General features: G+C 38.5%; 1 protein-coding gene and 1 pseudogene across 2 annotated transcripts; one reads left to right on the forward strand and one right to left on the reverse strand.

Moving 5' to 3' along the window:
* Positions 1–77: 77 nt before the first annotated feature.
* gtf2f2b (general transcription factor IIF, polypeptide 2b) lies at positions 78–16,398 on the reverse strand. The gene is made up of 8 exons (XM_079427987.1): positions 16,216–16,398; positions 15,344–15,417; positions 15,242–15,260; positions 14,945–15,086; positions 1,912–1,993; positions 1,729–1,828; positions 1,506–1,649; positions 78–370 (listed from the first exon to the last, which is right to left on the reverse strand). The coding sequence occupies exons 1-8, from the start codon at positions 16,282–16,284 to the stop codon at positions 236–238; spliced, it is 765 nt and encodes a 254-aa protein (XP_079284113.1). The 5' UTR covers positions 16,285–16,398; the 3' UTR covers positions 78–235.
* On the forward strand, positions 7,700–8,571 carry LOC306876651 (BTB/POZ domain-containing protein KCTD4-like; annotated as a pseudogene). Its single transcript has one exon. The product of its transcript is annotated as a BTB/POZ domain-containing protein KCTD4-like (transcript).
* Positions 16,399–17,051: the final 653 nt, after the last annotated feature.

Here is a 17,051-nt window from a genome sequence, read left to right on the forward strand (position 1 = left end):
TTAACTCAGAAGATTGTAAGAGTCATATGCAAATTACAGTATTCATTTCATAATGCTCTTAGAGAAACGCTTTATGTAACCAAAGAAAAAAAGTTTATTTTGATTTCTTTTATACTGATATTCGTTCCACCTGGGAGTGAACAAGGTCCATGAACAAGAGACCAAAACAAATCTGGCACAGAAACAAACAAGAGTTACATGAAAGCATAACCAACCCAGGCTTATGTAAACCGTATTACTCCATTTTTTCCTCCTCATCCTCCTGTCCTTCCTCATAGTGGCGATACTCTGGCTTCAGCTCCCAGGTGCTCTTATGAGGCCCTCGGGAATTATACACTCCGATCTCCCTAAGAATCTCCTTCAGGTAAATCTAGAGGAAGAGCAGATCGACAGGGTGAACACATGCTGCCTAGATATGATCATACATCCAACTCTGTCTTAACCACGGCTCTCTAACAACTTTGTGAAAAGTGCTAAATTCTTTATTTAGCCTCACTTAGTGCAATCTATCCACTAAATGGCAAGATCACTGTGGGAAGTAACAATTATCTTACTCAGTTCTGTTTAATTATGACTCATGCAACTTCAAATCACATTTATATTTCTCCAATCCTTCAGGGAGACTGAGGCAGCAGTCAAGTAGCAATTATTCATAGGATCATCAAGAGCTCACTTAACTATGATAATATAATCAACACCAAGCCCATGCAGAATATTTGCTATTTCTTGTAACTTGGTTTAATCTCTCTCATGTATAACTTCTGATAAAACTGAAAAGATTGATTCAAAATTGCCATTAACAGAGCAAACATCAGTTTTGATGAACCCTTGCGAAATAGAAGTGCACTTGAAGTTTTTTTTTTTCTCTAAATTGCGACCTCATCATTCAAATGCGGAATTACTAATATATTTAAATACATGACAAAGTTTCAATATAAATTACATGTATTTTAGTTTAACATAATAGCACGGCAATACACTTTTTTTTTTTTTTTAAAGACGACAGCAATAATTATGAAAGTACATGTCCTTGAGTCCTCCTTAAAGTGGGTCAAAAAAGCACTCTGAAGTTCCGCTAATTGTATTTAATATAAACTTAAACTACAATACACATTAATTTTTATTGAAAATAATGGTTGCACTTTATTTTAAGGTCCAGTTCTCGCCATTAACAAACCATTAACTACGACTTTTGCCTCAAACTCCTAATTTGCTGCTTATTAATAGTTAGTAAGGTAGTTGTTCAGTTTAGGATTAGGGATGTAGAATTTGGTCATGCAGAATATGTGCTTTATAAGTACTAATAAACAGCCAATATATTAATAATGTGCATGCTAATAAGCAACTAGTTAATAGTGAGAACTGGTCCTTATACTAAAGTGTTACCGGAGTACTCGTTTTAAAAGTGGACTAAAGTGTACTTTTTCATGATGGGGGGCACAAGCTCTTGTTTATATAATGGCACAGTGTTTTCACGTTCAACTGCCTTGAGCTGAACAACTTACCACCGGTTGCTTCGTGATGTCCACCAGGTCTCTGATGTTGTAGTACTGGTGTTTCTCAAAGGCAGAGAAGAGCATTTCCAGAACCTTCTGCTTGTCAGCTCTTGCACGCTTGCCTTCCTCTTTCTTTCTCTTCTCATATTCCACCTGAACAGAAGCATAAGCAAACCAGAGCATTCATTCATTTGCTCACATTATTATCTCTCACACACACACACACACTTACATTATGGCTGTGGTTGGACACAGGTTTGTAATTTGTTGCGACAGCTTTTTCAAGCTTCTGGGAAAAACGAAGAGGTTTGGTGGATTCTTCAATCTGGAGCCTGTGAATAAAATACACATCTCTAGAAGGTCAGATCAAGTGCCTTTGACAAAATTGCAGTATTGTGATAAAACCTTGACTTACTTCTTTAGTTTCATATAGCTCTCACTGACTGCAGGTCTACACTCAGCTCGCTGCACAACCATTCCTTCAAGAGCCAGCTTGTCTTAAAAACAAAAGACATTTTGCCTTATAAATTTCCGAGATGGGATGGTTCACCCCAAAATTAATCTGTCATTATATACACACCAGGAAAGTTATTATCATTAATTTCTTGGTGAATTATTCCCTTTAAAGGAACCGTTTACCCAAAAATTACAATTTGATGAAAACCACCCCAGGCCATCCAAGATGTAGAAGAGTTTGTTTCTTCATCAGAACAGATTTGGAGAAATTTAGCATTACATCACTTGATCACCAATGGATCCTCTGCAGTGAATGGGTGCCGTCAGAATGAGAGTCCAAACAGCTGATAAAAACATCACAAACTTTCACAAATAACCCACACAACTCCAGTCCATCAATTAATAACTTGTGAAGTGAAAAGCTCTGTGTGTTTGTAATAAACAAATCCATGATTACATTTTATTTTACATAAACGGAAATACATTTTCAGCAAATTTTAATTTTAGGTGAACTTTTCATTTAACATTGCACAGCCATGTTCAAACACCATGCGTCATGCATTACACATTCACACAAAGCATAAGCAAACAAAATATCTGAATTTTGCAAGCAATTAATGGCTTCGCATTGTACTAAAACATTAACATACTTCAACAGCAAGCACTCTCTAATAAAGCGTTGGCACGAAACCCCTCTTTGAAGGTGACAATTGAAATTTTGTTATTCAACCAGGTGGTTTTTATGGCGCTATTCTGAAGTGTTTGACTCTTGTATGGTCAACCAGCCATGAGTGATGATTTTAATCAAACCCCAATGAGCCTCCCTCCTGCGGAACGGCATTGTGCTGCACCGCTCTCGTTTGATGGCACGCCATGAAGTCAGCCTAATGGTTTAGCTTGCTTCTGTTGATTGCATTAATTGTACCTCGGTGCCTGTAATACCTTGTGGTTATTGTCCCAGAGGCCTTTTAAAAGGGCAGAAATATTTCACTCACAAAATCCATCAGAGCGGCACTAATGCGCACAATTATTGGCAATTATTGCCAGATGAGTGTTAGAGCACTTGTTGGAGTAACTCCATAAAAACGCCCACTTGTGTTTCACAACTTCAACAAAGCATCCATTTTCCTCGCAATTACCCGGAGGCTATGAAGAGGGGTCAGGGCAAACCGAGACCTCAAGGTTCGCATCTCCTCTGCACCGTCCCTCCCCGAACATCACGTGACTCGCGCATCTTACGAGGCCGGTAACGTTACATAAGTATTTCCACACAGGATTCGTATTTAAATCAGCCGGAGATGCATTAATGCTGGCTCTGAATGGAGTAGGACTGCGTTTGGGGGTGGCGCGAGTTGCTCAAACCGATGGTGGGCAGCAGATCCGATGCTGAGATGATAGCGAGGTTACGGGGGTCGGCCTTCCACCTCCTCACAAGATCCCACCAGTTTGACTCCTCAGAGACAAGAGCAATAACATCCCCAGCCCTCAGCAGGACACAGCCTCTCTACCTCCACTCACACACCCACCTGCAGGCAGAGCTTCAATCCCCACAGTCTCTTCATCAGATCACAATGCCAGAGAAGAAGCCTGTTTAGCGCCTCAAGGTCTCTTAAAATCAGCACTCACCCCGGCGCCTGTTGATTTTGATCATTTCCAAAAGCGTCTAGTATTGCACGCTGCATTTTATGAGACCGCTGCATTTAATTTATGCTTTTCAATTAAGATTTTTCATTAGCTGACAGAGTATCCTTTCAAAGCACCCAAATTTGTGAAGGGCCATAACACAGAGATTTGCCAGAGCACAATAACAGTTGTAGCCTAATCTTTTTAAAGGACTCTGAGGGAGTAGACGGAGATATTTTTGGGACAAGATATGACAGTCAAATAATAATAAGACTCTTAATCATATGCCTCAGAGGCTTTTTAAATCACGTCTGTGGCACAATTTCTCTCCCCTCTACTCTGCCGGCTTCATTTCCACATCTGTTTTGAAATACGGTGCACTTGGTAATTTAGTGTCTGCAAACACTACACAAATATGGCAAAGGTACTGCCAGTTTCACAAACAATTGCACGTATGGCAGCCCCAAGTGTATTTACACTTATGTCACAATTAAAAATGCATGAATGCAATTGCATTAGTTTTAAAAGCTTCTGAACTGGTCTCGAGGTGATTCTTAGGGCTAATATCATTCAGAAGTGCGCATTCTGTGAAGGCAGATGATTTGAAGCAAATGCTCTTATGGGTGCAGGGCATTACGGTCTCATATGTGGCCATTTGAACAGCCATACGTAACTGCCACTTTATTGTGAATCAGAATGTTTCCATGACAACAACATAAAAGCTAAATTCATACTTCATAAGAAAATTCAGTTGCCAAGACTGAGGGAGAAAACAAACAAACACAGAGAATATATAAATGTGAAAGGAATATTTCACAGTGGTTCAATTCCAAGGTAACATATAAAAAACACCCTGAGATGACTAGATTATAAATTATCAAATTAGTCATCCATCCATTCCTGAAGAGATTCATTTGCACGCTTTCTTTCGTGACTCTAAGTCATGTCCCTTTCCTGTGGTTTCCTCCAAGGTTGCAAAAAATGCAGTTTGCGATTGGCTTTTAGTGGACATACTGTATGAAATTCAATGGCGAATTTCTCCTTAAAAAGACACAAAGTAACCACAGGCTAGTTCATTATATCTGTTATGACCATGAAAACAAGTTAAGACCGTTTCACACAATATTTTAGCTTCAGTTTGAGCAGTATAATAATACTGTTTGAACTGAAGCTAATGATATTTTTTTTAATTGCATGTCTAAAACATATAGACATGTAGCCAGAAAAAACAAGATATTGTGGCTACAAATGAATCATTTGTCCCCACAACTTAAGTTGTTCCATAGTTTTAGGTCAATTTTTTTTCCATCTTTTGTAGTCATGATTGAACTAAAATGAGAGATCGAATTAGTACAAAGTGGTCATGATTTCCATAAGGGAACAAATTAACAAAATGTGACCAATTGTGGGAATAAATTCTTAATTCACGGTCAGAAATTCTCAGAATATCTATTTTTTTTCTTTTGCATGACATATGCCATGCTACTGTATATCTCTAATTTAAAGCATGTTTTTCTTGAAAAAGTATCCTTGAGCTATCATCCTTTAATATAATTACCTCCCGGTTTGCTATTCTGATTTGTAATGCATAACCTAAGTATCCAAATAGTTTTTTGGCCATTGTAGTTTCATGAATATGCATAACTAATTATGAATCTGGCCACAAAGCACAGCATTTGCTTCACTTTGTCTCTGTTCATTGTTTCTGCATTTGTCAAGCCGTATATTATTCTGCACAGTTAAACTAATATCTCCAATCCATGTGCTTTGATCTACATTTGCCTACTTGTGCGCCTGCCACTGATGGACTAAAATCAATTTGGGCCTCTTCAAGTTGAACAAACAAGTACGCTAATTAAAACAAAAAAGATAGATGAGAAAAAGCAGGTCAGGCACCCACTATTTTCTCTGGCATAGTTAAACCCTGTTTGCAATTCAAATGCAGATGAATAAATCCAGTAATCATATGATGATTAAACCATGACCGAGCCATCGCCTATAACAACTATAATCAGTCATATATGACCATAATAAACGGTCACTGCAGCTGTAATCAGAAGGCTGTGTGCATGGGCGGCACTGTTTAAAAAAAGTAAAAAAAGTTGTGCATGGGCTGCACAGACGTTCCGTTTGTGATATCACAAATCCAAGACACTACAATGTTTTTTAAATTTTGAGATTTTGGATTATTCTGCTTGCATAGGATGTCTTCTTTCAGACTAGTGGAGAGAAAACATCCAAAAAACATATTTAAAATGTTTATTTTATCATCTATTTGCATCTGTAGATTATGAATAGAATACAAATAATTTATTTAAATGCTTCACTTCAGTAGCACCAAACTAGGGATGCACCGATACCACTTTTTCCAGTATTCGCCCGATACCGATACTTTTATTTTTGGTACTTGCCGATACCGAGTACCGATACTGTATAATCTGTTATTAACAGAAGAGTTTTTTCTTATATAATCTGCCTGATTTGTGGTGAACTTGTTTTCTGGCTGTTGACAGTATTTTATGGAGCAATAAAGAGAGACACCAAAAGCCCCTTTGTAAAAACCTTGGACTAAAATGTCAACAAAATGAAGCAATTTTGAACCTGGCTTTACGTTCAGATTTCTGTTCTTCAAATATATTCAAATTATTGCAGATTTAATCAGTTAATGTATCATTTGCATATTCAAACAACATTTCAGAAAAATTGTAATACAAAAATGTTGGCAATTCTTAATGCAATCAATCAACTTGCGAGTAATAGTGATATCCGTTCATATTTTTATGTCTGTTTTTTTTTTCCTTCATCTGGGTTGTCTTGCTTTAAATAATTACATACAATCTTGTACAGTTTTTACAACAACAAAAAAAGGCTTACATTAATCCAGAGATCTAGTTAGCTATAACGATTTGACACAACCCATAGACTATGCCATTGTTCAAAACTCATCCATAGAAAGTAAAATTCAAGTGATTTAATAAATCAAAATACCAGCTGTCACAGTATGTATAACAGAAGCAAGGACAAATTTGCTTCCAAAATGTAAATATGATATTTTAAAATATTCCTTCAGTGAAAAAGTGAGAAGTATATGTGAAAACATCCAATTTAATCCATCTGATGAATATGTAAAGCCAAATCAACCCCAGCACTCAAACAGTGAATTAGCCTCCACCCCGTCTCAGCTGCTGATGAAGTACACACAACAAAAACCATCTCAGAAGGGTCTTGGGGCTATTCAAGAATGACTGATAGGCTGTCATCAGTTAGTGACATCACTGAGAAAAATGTCACAGCGATTCTGCTGCCGTTTAAGGGCATTTCTTCTTTGTGAAAGACTTAGGCTCATGCTCTCTGTTACTGACAGCCCAAGTTTAACAAAGATTATATAAAGAATATCAATTCTGGGTTCTCATCCCTGGGTGGTTTATATGATGAAACAGCACCGTACATCTTGGTTGCATGAACAACACCCTTAAAGACAGCTTGGGGCCAATTACAGGCTCAGTCCCCATGACTTCAAGTGAAGACGTAGGCTTCCTTATCAAAGGCTCCTTCTCAGCTCCGCTGACAACTGGGTCATGGCGAGTGCCTCAAAGCCTCTCAAAGACAGCAAGAAGGCTTCAATGCATTCATCCCTTTTGATATGAAGACTAGCAAATAATTTACATAACTACACCTACACTACTTGATATGACTCCCGTTTGGCGATAAAGCCGTGAGTTGTCGACACATCACACAGACGGCTTTCCAGAGCAACGACTTAACACTATAGACGCCAAAGCATTAACATCTCGCTCTCATTGGAGGGAGTTCATTATGTGTGATCCCTATGATTCGGCCCTCTCGGTGAGTTCACGTGCCGCCACCCAACCGAGGAGTCCTTTCATCAGAGGGCAGCGATGCTAATTGCAGAGCCAGAGCGGCGCTGAAGTGGAAAGGTGATTAAATGCAGCCTTTAGAGCGGAGGGCAGTGAGTAAAACGCTCGCTCTTCCCGAGCCCACACCGCTGACGCAGTATAGAGCCCACCCTTAACACCCCTCCTCCAACTGCGAGTGCCTGCGCGCATGCATATATGTGTGCGTTTGCGTGGCTGTGAAAGGCTCAGACACTGCTCCCGCGCTCCATGCCAGCACTGCTCAGCTGCGCTCCTATTTGTCCGTCCGCCCGCTCACGCGCGCGCTCCCCACAAACTCCGCCAGGCTGGGTGTGAGGCACGGCATGGAATGGAATCTCAGAAGGATGGAAAGTGAACTGAGACAGATCAATCCGGACTTGCTGCAGCCCAGCAAGAGTTTCAAGAAACCCTCCTCCGGCACCATAACCATCAACGTGGGGGGCTACATGTACGCTGCGCAGCGCCAGACCCTGGCCAAGCATCCCGGCTCCCTGCTGGAAGAGATGGTCATGGGGAAGAAGCCCGTGGTGCACGTGGACTCCATGGGCAACACCTTCATCGACCGCGATGGGCCCATCTTCCGTCACGTGTTGAACTTCTTGCGCCTGGGCGAGCTGGTGCTGCCCGACGACTTCAAGGAAGCCGAACTGCTCCGACGCGAGGCCAACTTCTACCGGCTGACCGAGCTGGCCCAAGCCCTGCAGGACTGGGAGCAGCAGCAGGCCGCGCAGCGCGAGCCCGTCTTCCTGGAGGTGACAGACAGCCACGAGCGCTCGCAGGGTCTGAGGATCTACTGCAGCGACAACAGCTTCATCGAGAAGGTGAAGAACCGGCTGGTGCAGATCTCCAAGAGCCGCTTGGACGGCTTTCCGGAAGAGTTCGAGGTGTCGTCCAACATCATCCAATTCCGGCATTTCATCAAGTCGGAGCAGGGCTCTCGGCTTGTGCTGAAGCAGGACAGCACGTTTGTGTGTACACTCGAGTGTCTGAAGCTGGAGACGGTGATGCTCGCTCTCAAAGGAGGCTTTCGCCTGCTCACCAGCCTAGACAGCAGCCGTGGATCAGTGGTTCAGTGCGAGGCTCTGCATTTTGTCAAGTGACCCGAGCAGAACTGTCACCATATGAGCTGCTGTAAAACCATCCTGCGTCAACAAACACCAGCGTCCTCAACCGAAAACCTGTTCTGGAATACTCTACGCTAATTGCTTCTATGTGACACACTCTGACGGACAGCCTTGAGAAACGAAAGAGATGATGTGTACTGTGCTGTGGGGTTTTGTTTGGTTTGTGTTTGTATTCGGCTTCTGTTTACATATGAAGAACAACAGTTTGTAGTGTAGATGGTGATGATAATGAATCTGAATTGCAGAGTACTGTGGAATCTAAAGGCTGAGTGCAATGATAATTACATTTGTGAGCAAGTTTTGTGCTTTCTGGTAATGTGAACACATGTAGTGAACAACAGGTTGTAATTTGGAGTCTGTGAATGTTTTGCACAATAAAGCCACATTAGAATTTATTCAAAACACTGTTGAAATCTTTATAAATGAGACTGTGGATCATCTTCTAGTTGACAATCTACACTGACAAACACTGCATATGGTTTTGTCTGTGAACTGTGGAATGTACGGTGGGCTGTATAAATAGAGCTACATTTATTTTTTCTTATTTGCTGTTAAGTCGGCTTGTAAGAGAGATACTCTGTCCTAAATTGTAAGTTTGCAACATTATGCAGCAAAATGTGACCTAAAATTTAATTTCCTCCAGCATTGATCCAAATTCGAATGGGTTTGATCATTTTTAGAGCACGTGGCATACATACATCAACCACAGATATTCTAGCATGTGTGCACTGATTCATAAACAACATCTGATGTATTACCAGAAAACTAGGCATGCTCTTTTAGCTCAGTAACAAACAAACAAAAAAATCTTGTCAACCTAAAAAATTGATTTAAAGTGCAGAAATATTAGTCAGAGCCAGGAGCTCGACTACCGTGGGAAAATATCAAGTTCAAAATAGATCAAGCACACTGTGAATTTTGCAACAAAACATTCAGAGCGCAGTCAAGAGCGCTGAGTAATTCTAAAAAAACAGCTCTGCTCGACAGTTACAGTCCAAGTCGGCCGTTTCAAGGAAAGGCAAAGGCAGACATATGGTTACACTCACTTTGGATTAGCCGACATCTCCACACACTAGTATCCATCTGTTTACATCAAATCTGTCATGCACTCTCATGCAATCGCCCACTAAAATGAGTCTAAAGCACATTTCTGACACGGGCAAAATGAAACGCCTTCCATCTCCACGGTTTGTCGTGTGGACATCAAAACAGGGTATTTTTTAATTGCAGAAATCAGTCATTCATATTTGATGAGACACGGCAGGGCTTATTAGCCATCGTCACCAGCTGATGTGTTTCTAAACCGCTGCCAGCAGGGGACTGGAGACCTGCGGGAGGATGCTGGTAAGCAGGAGCATTTATTTCAAATGGAAGAAACCCATTAACAGCTGAAATATTCATGGATTAGTCTCACATCCAATTGTTGCCAGGCAAATGAGACTCCTACATAACAAAAAAGAAGCCAAAGATTCTCATCATGTGCTCCCTAGGAGGCATGACTAATGGCTCCCTCTCAATTTGATCAAAATTAATGGTCAGTCAAACATGTGACTTCAAGGACTCGTATGCCCTTAAGAGAACAATTTCTCAGCCGCACGGGGAAAACAGAGCAAGAGCGAAGAATAAAAGTCCTGCTAATGTACTTCTCAAAGTGCGAGTATGAACAGAGGCACACCGCCATGTTAGAACAACGTGAAATGGGCAATAGTCAAGGCCATCTGTAAAAGAAAAGCATGACTGCAACAAATCAAAGTTTCATGAGTTGGAAGAAGAAAAATGCAAGAAACAAAGCCTGCATATTTTCATGCCAACTTCTGATATTCACAAGTATTTATTAAACTAAACCAAATATTCTGCATGTTTTGTGCGAGCTGAAAAGTGGCATCTCTATTTCAAGTCACTGATGGAAATGTGTGCAAAGAAAGAGCCTTTCACGAGAGTATCACACGTGTGCATAAGCAGTGTTGGGGAGTAACTAGTAACATGTAACGGAATTACGTAATTTAATTACAAAATAAAAGTAATTGTAATCAGTTACAGTTACTAATAAAAATTTGTAATTAAATTACAATTACTTATGAAAATGTTAACGATTACAAAAGGGGTTACATCTGATTCCTTTCACACACACTCCCACATACAGATTTAATTGATTTCTTTTATAAATTGCAGTGACTGCTCTAAAATATAAAACACCAATGTTTCAGGAGTTTAGAACATGCTTATTCGATAACTCTTATTTCCTATATGGGTTTATGTATAGCTATGCTTCATTTTTTAAAGGTTAGCTGTTTTTTCCAAGGCATTGTTAGATTCCACATAGTGTTTTCTGTCATAGCTACACAAAGATTTGATTTCAAAAACAGTATCATAGCTAATAAAATTTCTTATGATTTTAAATATGTATTTAACCTCAGAATGACCTCAAAATAAGTCTGCTTTTGTGGTGGCTGTGCTTCAACGGGGACATTAATCTTCCACAAGTTGGTATGATTCTTTAGGATCTTCATGAACGGTCTGCAATATACTTCAAGACTGCAAGAAATTCCTCAGTGGTTGTGTAAAACAACACCCTTTTTACTTTGCTCTGTTCACAGCGACTCATTTTGGGGCATGTCCCTTTAAATGCTAATGAGCTCTGCTCATCCGCCCCTCTCTTCCGTGGAAGAGCAAAGGCAATTTGCAAATAATTATAAAAAATATTAAGTGTCAGACTTACTTCTTCTGGAGGTGCAGCCGGATCATGAACAATGGGTACTGATCTATCTTTGAGATCTATCACTTTTTAACAAAACCTGCCTTGAATTGTCCCTCGTTCAGAAAGCAATCTGGAGTAAAATTATTTGTGCAGATATAAACGAACTTAGGTGTATTCGGTGGCGCATTACCATTAAAAACAAAACTAATGCACAGTGTCCTCAGTGGCTCTGGTGTCAGGAGAAAATTAAGATTCTTATGTTCTTCTACATCACAAAAGTACAAAACACCTGCATTGCTTACGAGACATTGTCGCTACAGCTGCTGGAGCGTGAAGAAATTGATGGACTTCGTACAACTGGCTGAGGGCGAAAATGTGCTAATATTAGACAGTACTTCAGCGGTTGAGGGCGGGGCCTGAGCAATATGACATATACTTGAGACGGTTCAGGATTTTGGGAGATTAAAAAAAAGGAGTGAATGGATTTTTATCATTGTAGGGTGGTTGTGTCCACACACTGCTAAGATATATTTATATGCAAACACCATGTAAAAGTGAATTTTGCATCCAATGTCTACTTTAAAAAAATCTTAATTCAAGAGATTAAGGATTTCGAAAGTGTGACAGTAATCAGTGTTGAGTACTACTGTAAGGTTTACCCTGCCTGCTTTACATGTTTGAAATTGATTAACAGTTGAAAACATTAGAAATTTAGAAAAGTAATCAAATGTAATCAGTTACATTAATAAAGTAATTGAATAGTTACACTACTTATTACATTTTAAGTAGGGTAACTTGTAATCTGTAACCTATTACATTTCCAAAGTAACCTTCCCAACACTGTGCATAAGTGTCCAACTCTTCGAGTCTAACTTTAACCTGGCAACAGGCTTTAAGCGGCCATGCCAATCAAGTCAAGCTGCCTCTTCAACCTATCGTTGTGAAGGACTTAAGTAGGAAAAAATGTTAGAGCCTGACAGCTTATCAAAGTCTCACACCTGGCGGCACCTGGTCCATACGCTGCTGCTCTCTGACACACTGATCGCTCACAAAAGAACACGCGAAAATCTCTGAAAAGCTTTTATAGAAGTCTTTCTCTCAAAATGACAGATTATATAATAATAACAAAAAATAACAAAATCCTATTTACAAAATGATAACCTAACACCCAATACACCACGAGTACGTGCAATCATGAAGCCAAGGACACATGTGTCCAGTCTGAATCACATGCATTACACCTAGGGTCACTATAGGCCATTAAAACAAATAGAGGTGCAGTTCAAAGCAATCACTAAGCACGCACACCCTCATTGCGGAGGTTTTGTTTTGGCCTTTTTTGACAGAATTCAAAAACCTGGTCTTTCTGCTCCCTGCCTGCACAATGAGGTGTGACCTCCATCCCTCAAATAACCCTCAATGTCCTCTTCAATACTAAAAAAGAAACCAATACCAAAGAAGAGTGTTTATGCTTTGCATTAGCCAATGATCACTTTTCATACCCTGAACCATTTCAATTCATAACTTACTGAGAAAAAGACACTGTTACCCTTCCACCCCCAGAAAAAGCTTTTAACTGTAACAAGTAGAGCCTCTATTCATGGCCAACTTCTGTGTCCAACCTGTTGCTTAGCAACCACTTAATCAATACCTGGGGCTTGTGAACGCTAAGCAGACAACTGGAAAAAAAAATGATCATAAGTGAACAAAAGCGCACAACACAATGATTGCAATTCTACACTTAGCCTTGTGCGATTTCCAGTAAGGCTGCAATTATTATGCTGTGAATATAAGCTGCAATCTTCTGTATTAAAAATCTTTCATTTTTCAACGGGAAAGTAAGAGAAAGGGCCTTGATGACCACAAGTTTATACAATGTACTGTGATTACAGCATCAAGCTATTTGTCTGTCCAAAATAAACAAAATGCTGCACGGAATGATTAAGTACCAGCTAAATAATAATAACAACAATTAAAAAAAACTTCAAATTGATCAAACAATATTAAACAGTAATATTGTGAAATATTATAACAATTTATCACATATTTTAAAATGTACTTCATGATCAAAGCTGAATTTTCAGCACCATTACTCCAGTCTTCAGTGTCACATGATCCTTCAGAAATCATTGATTTGCTGCTGAAGAGAAATTGCTTATTATTACCAATATTGAAAACATTATTTTGTGAAAACAACTTGAATTCTTTGTTGAAAATCAATAGAAAGTGTTGAATAGAAAGTTCAACAGAACAGCATTTATCTGAAATATAAATTTGTTACATTATAGATGCCTTTATTTTCACTTTTAAACAATTTAAGGTGTCCTTGCTGAATAAAAGTATTAATTTCTTTCATTACATTTTGAACGGTACTGTGCTGGTTGGGAGTAACTAGTTACATGTAACAGAGTTGCATAATTTAATTACAAAATGTAACTGTAATCTGTTACAGTTACTGAGAAAAAAATGTGAAATTAAGTTACAGTTACTTATGAAAATGTTAACGATTACAAAGGGATATTTTCACACATGAACATATGATTGATTTCTCTCTGAAATTGCATCAACTGCTCTAAAATATGAGAGACCAATGTTTCAGGAGTTAGGACACAGAATAGGACACATGCTTATTTGATAACTGTGTTATTCCTGATTGGGTTTGTTTAAATGCTTTATTTTTTCAAAGATTAACATTTTGTTCCAAAGCATTGTTAGATACCAGTGTTTCCTGTTTCTTATGCAAAGATTTGATTTCAAAACAGTATCATCGCTATTAAACTAGAATCTGTGAACTCAGAATGAATGAGGTGCTAAAGTCTGATTTTGAGGAGGTTGCGCTTTAAAAGTAAATTATCATCATTTTAATTCAAGTGATGAAGGATTTTGAAAGTCTGACGGTAATCGGTGTTGAGTACTGCTGTAAGGTTAACCCTGCCTGCTTTAAATGTTTCAAAATTATTCACATTTGAAAACATTCGTTAGAAATTTTGAAAAAGGGGCTCAGCACCGTCCTGAGCCCCCACTCTCTCTCCCACTTCGCTTCCTGTCACAACTCAACTGTCCTATCAAAATAAAAGCAAAAATGCCAAAAAAAAAGAAAAGAAATGTGGAACGGTAATCAAAAAGTAATCTGTTACGTTACTTTAATAAAGTAACTGAAATAGTTACACTACCAATTAACCGTTTTAAATAGGGTAACTTGTAATCTATAACATTTCCAAAGTAACCTTCCCAAAACTGGCGCTGGTATCAATACCTAGAGAGCAAGAAGACATTAAAACACCAGTATATACAAAAAACTTAATTACAGCAGTAATATGTCCAAAAAATTGCTGAAAAAGCAAATGTGTTCAAATAAAAACGTATTTTACAAAATAAAATTATTTTAAAATGATCCATTAACAAGGCTGTTTCTAGCTTTTGGGACTAACACTAGATGGAATGATTAATTCTGTTGATCAGCCAAGCAGGCACAGTTATTGGCTGATGCTGATCATCTCAAAATAGCCAAATATCATCTGATTATTTGGGCTGGCTGATGTACCGGCATATAAATAATGACAGACTAACAACTTAACTGTTTATGTTGAGGTGACACAGTTCCTTACACCAGATGCTGTTCCCAATGTCAGAGAGTATGGTTGCTCTCACCTGAGGTCTCTGTAAAGACAGCAAGGGTCTGGCCGCCCACCGTCTGTATGGTGAAGGGATGTTCTCTCGGGGAGCGCACTGACGAAAGCTTCTCCCCTGAGCACTGCACCACAGTCAGCTCCTCGTTCAGATTGAAAGACACCTGAGGAAACCATCAATCAGCCTTTACATAAGCAATAGCACATCACATGTTCCCTCTCTACAGCCCAGGGTCAGATCATAGTAATTATGCAAATCAGCACTGACATCTTAATAAAAGATGAGGAGCAAATAGTGCAAGACTTTAATACAACTTACCACCGTCTTCCCTTGAGCTCTAGAAGAGAGATTAAAAAGCATGAGTGGAAGGATTTCATACAAAAATGTCAATTTCGAATAAGGTTTCAAATGAGATCATACTTCCCAATTTTAAGTTTGCCTACTTCTCCTCGCCCAGATGCTTTCGCCCACTGCTGAGAAAGATATTTGGGGACCTAAAAAGAAGTGAATAAGACTGCATTTAGTTATTGGTACCTGTGGGTTTCCTAAAAAAAAAAAAAAAAAAAAAAAAAAAAAAAAAAAATGTACACTGCTCATATTTGAGTATAAATGAATAATTTCATAACTGAATATTTACATTTTCTGAAGCAAACGTGAGTATAAACTTGATACATATAGTGTGATGTTGCCATGGCATTGCTGTGCAGTTGCTAAGGTGGTTCTTAGTATGTTTCTATGGTTTTCTGGGTTGTTGCTAGCTGTTTACTCACTAGTCTTAGCTAAGAAGATAAATAATAATAATAATAACGATAATAATAAAAAAAGGCACCAAAGCCTCCATGATTCTGGTCCTTGGATAAATTTAGGAAAACAAGAACCTATGTATTTGGTCAATGTTTTTCTAACTTGTTTTCTATTCTTAATTCAAATGTTTCCTGTTCATTTACCTTTTTTAATTGAATTGCGTAAAATCAAATGGAAGTAAAAAAATAATTAAATTAAATGATGTCCATGTTTCCTTTTAATCTTATTTACATCTCACTTATACTAGCTACTAAGTTCAGTATTGGGGCAGGTTTTAACAACAACAGAATATGGGTTACGTTTTAGGTTTCCAATTAATGTGAGTACTTTTGTAGCACAAAACTGAAAAACAAAAAAAGATATCGAAATACAAATAACGCGCCGTTGAAACACCCTCTGTCATTCACAGCAACTGTACAAAGAGTTAGTTTAATTCTCCAGAGTTTGATCAAAGGTTCAGCACCAATGCTGACTGATAAACCACCAACCTTCACCAGCCAGACTCCCGTGTTTTGTTTGGCTCTTGTTAAATCGACGTCTTGGCCTTTGTCTGACATGACTGGAGGGCTTTGTGTTAAGAAAACAAAAGCTTTTACTGAACTAGAGTAAATATGCGCTTGGTTAGTGAAAGGCAAATCAACAAGAACAATGTATTGCTCGTGAACCTGCTGGTCATCGGAGCGACTTTTATAGCTATTTACCCCCATCTAGTGGCCATGTGAAGAAATTAGATTGACTTTACATTGCATATAAGATAGTTTTTGAGCGAGTTTTTTTTTTTTTTTGTAGTTTAACCAGCCAAGGTTAATAAACATTAAATTAAATTAATTATATGTTCTATGTGTGGCATACAGAACATAGGACTAAATATGTTTAATACTAATCACTACTAATAGGCTATTATAAACTACATTAGGGTGCAAAGCTGATAGAAATATATAACATCGTCAAAATTGACAATTTGACTCATTTAACTCTGTTTGAGTTTTTATGATAACCACAAAATCACAAAAAAATAAAAATAAAAAATAAAATCAACATTCACATTTTGATATTCATCCTCATTGACAAATGACTCTGGATTATACCTACATAATTAATTCAGCAGAAATCTAAACTTTCCTGAATGGCTAAATCCAAACTGTTATGATTTCAACTATGAACAGTAAAAGAAAATCTCATGAAGCCGCCACTAGATGAAGCTGTTTGACCCTCTTTTGTTTCCATAGTTCTCAAAACTAGGGCCTGTTTCCAAAAACCTGAGATCAACATAGCAAACTGAATTTAGCATTTATAAGACCATTCAAATTGAAAGTGAAGTGTT

The sequence above is a fragment of the Barbus barbus genome, assembly GCF_936440315.1.
Source record: "Barbus barbus genome assembly, chromosome: 11".
NCBI classification, from domain to species: domain Eukaryota; kingdom Metazoa; phylum Chordata; class Actinopteri; order Cypriniformes; family Cyprinidae; genus Barbus; species Barbus barbus.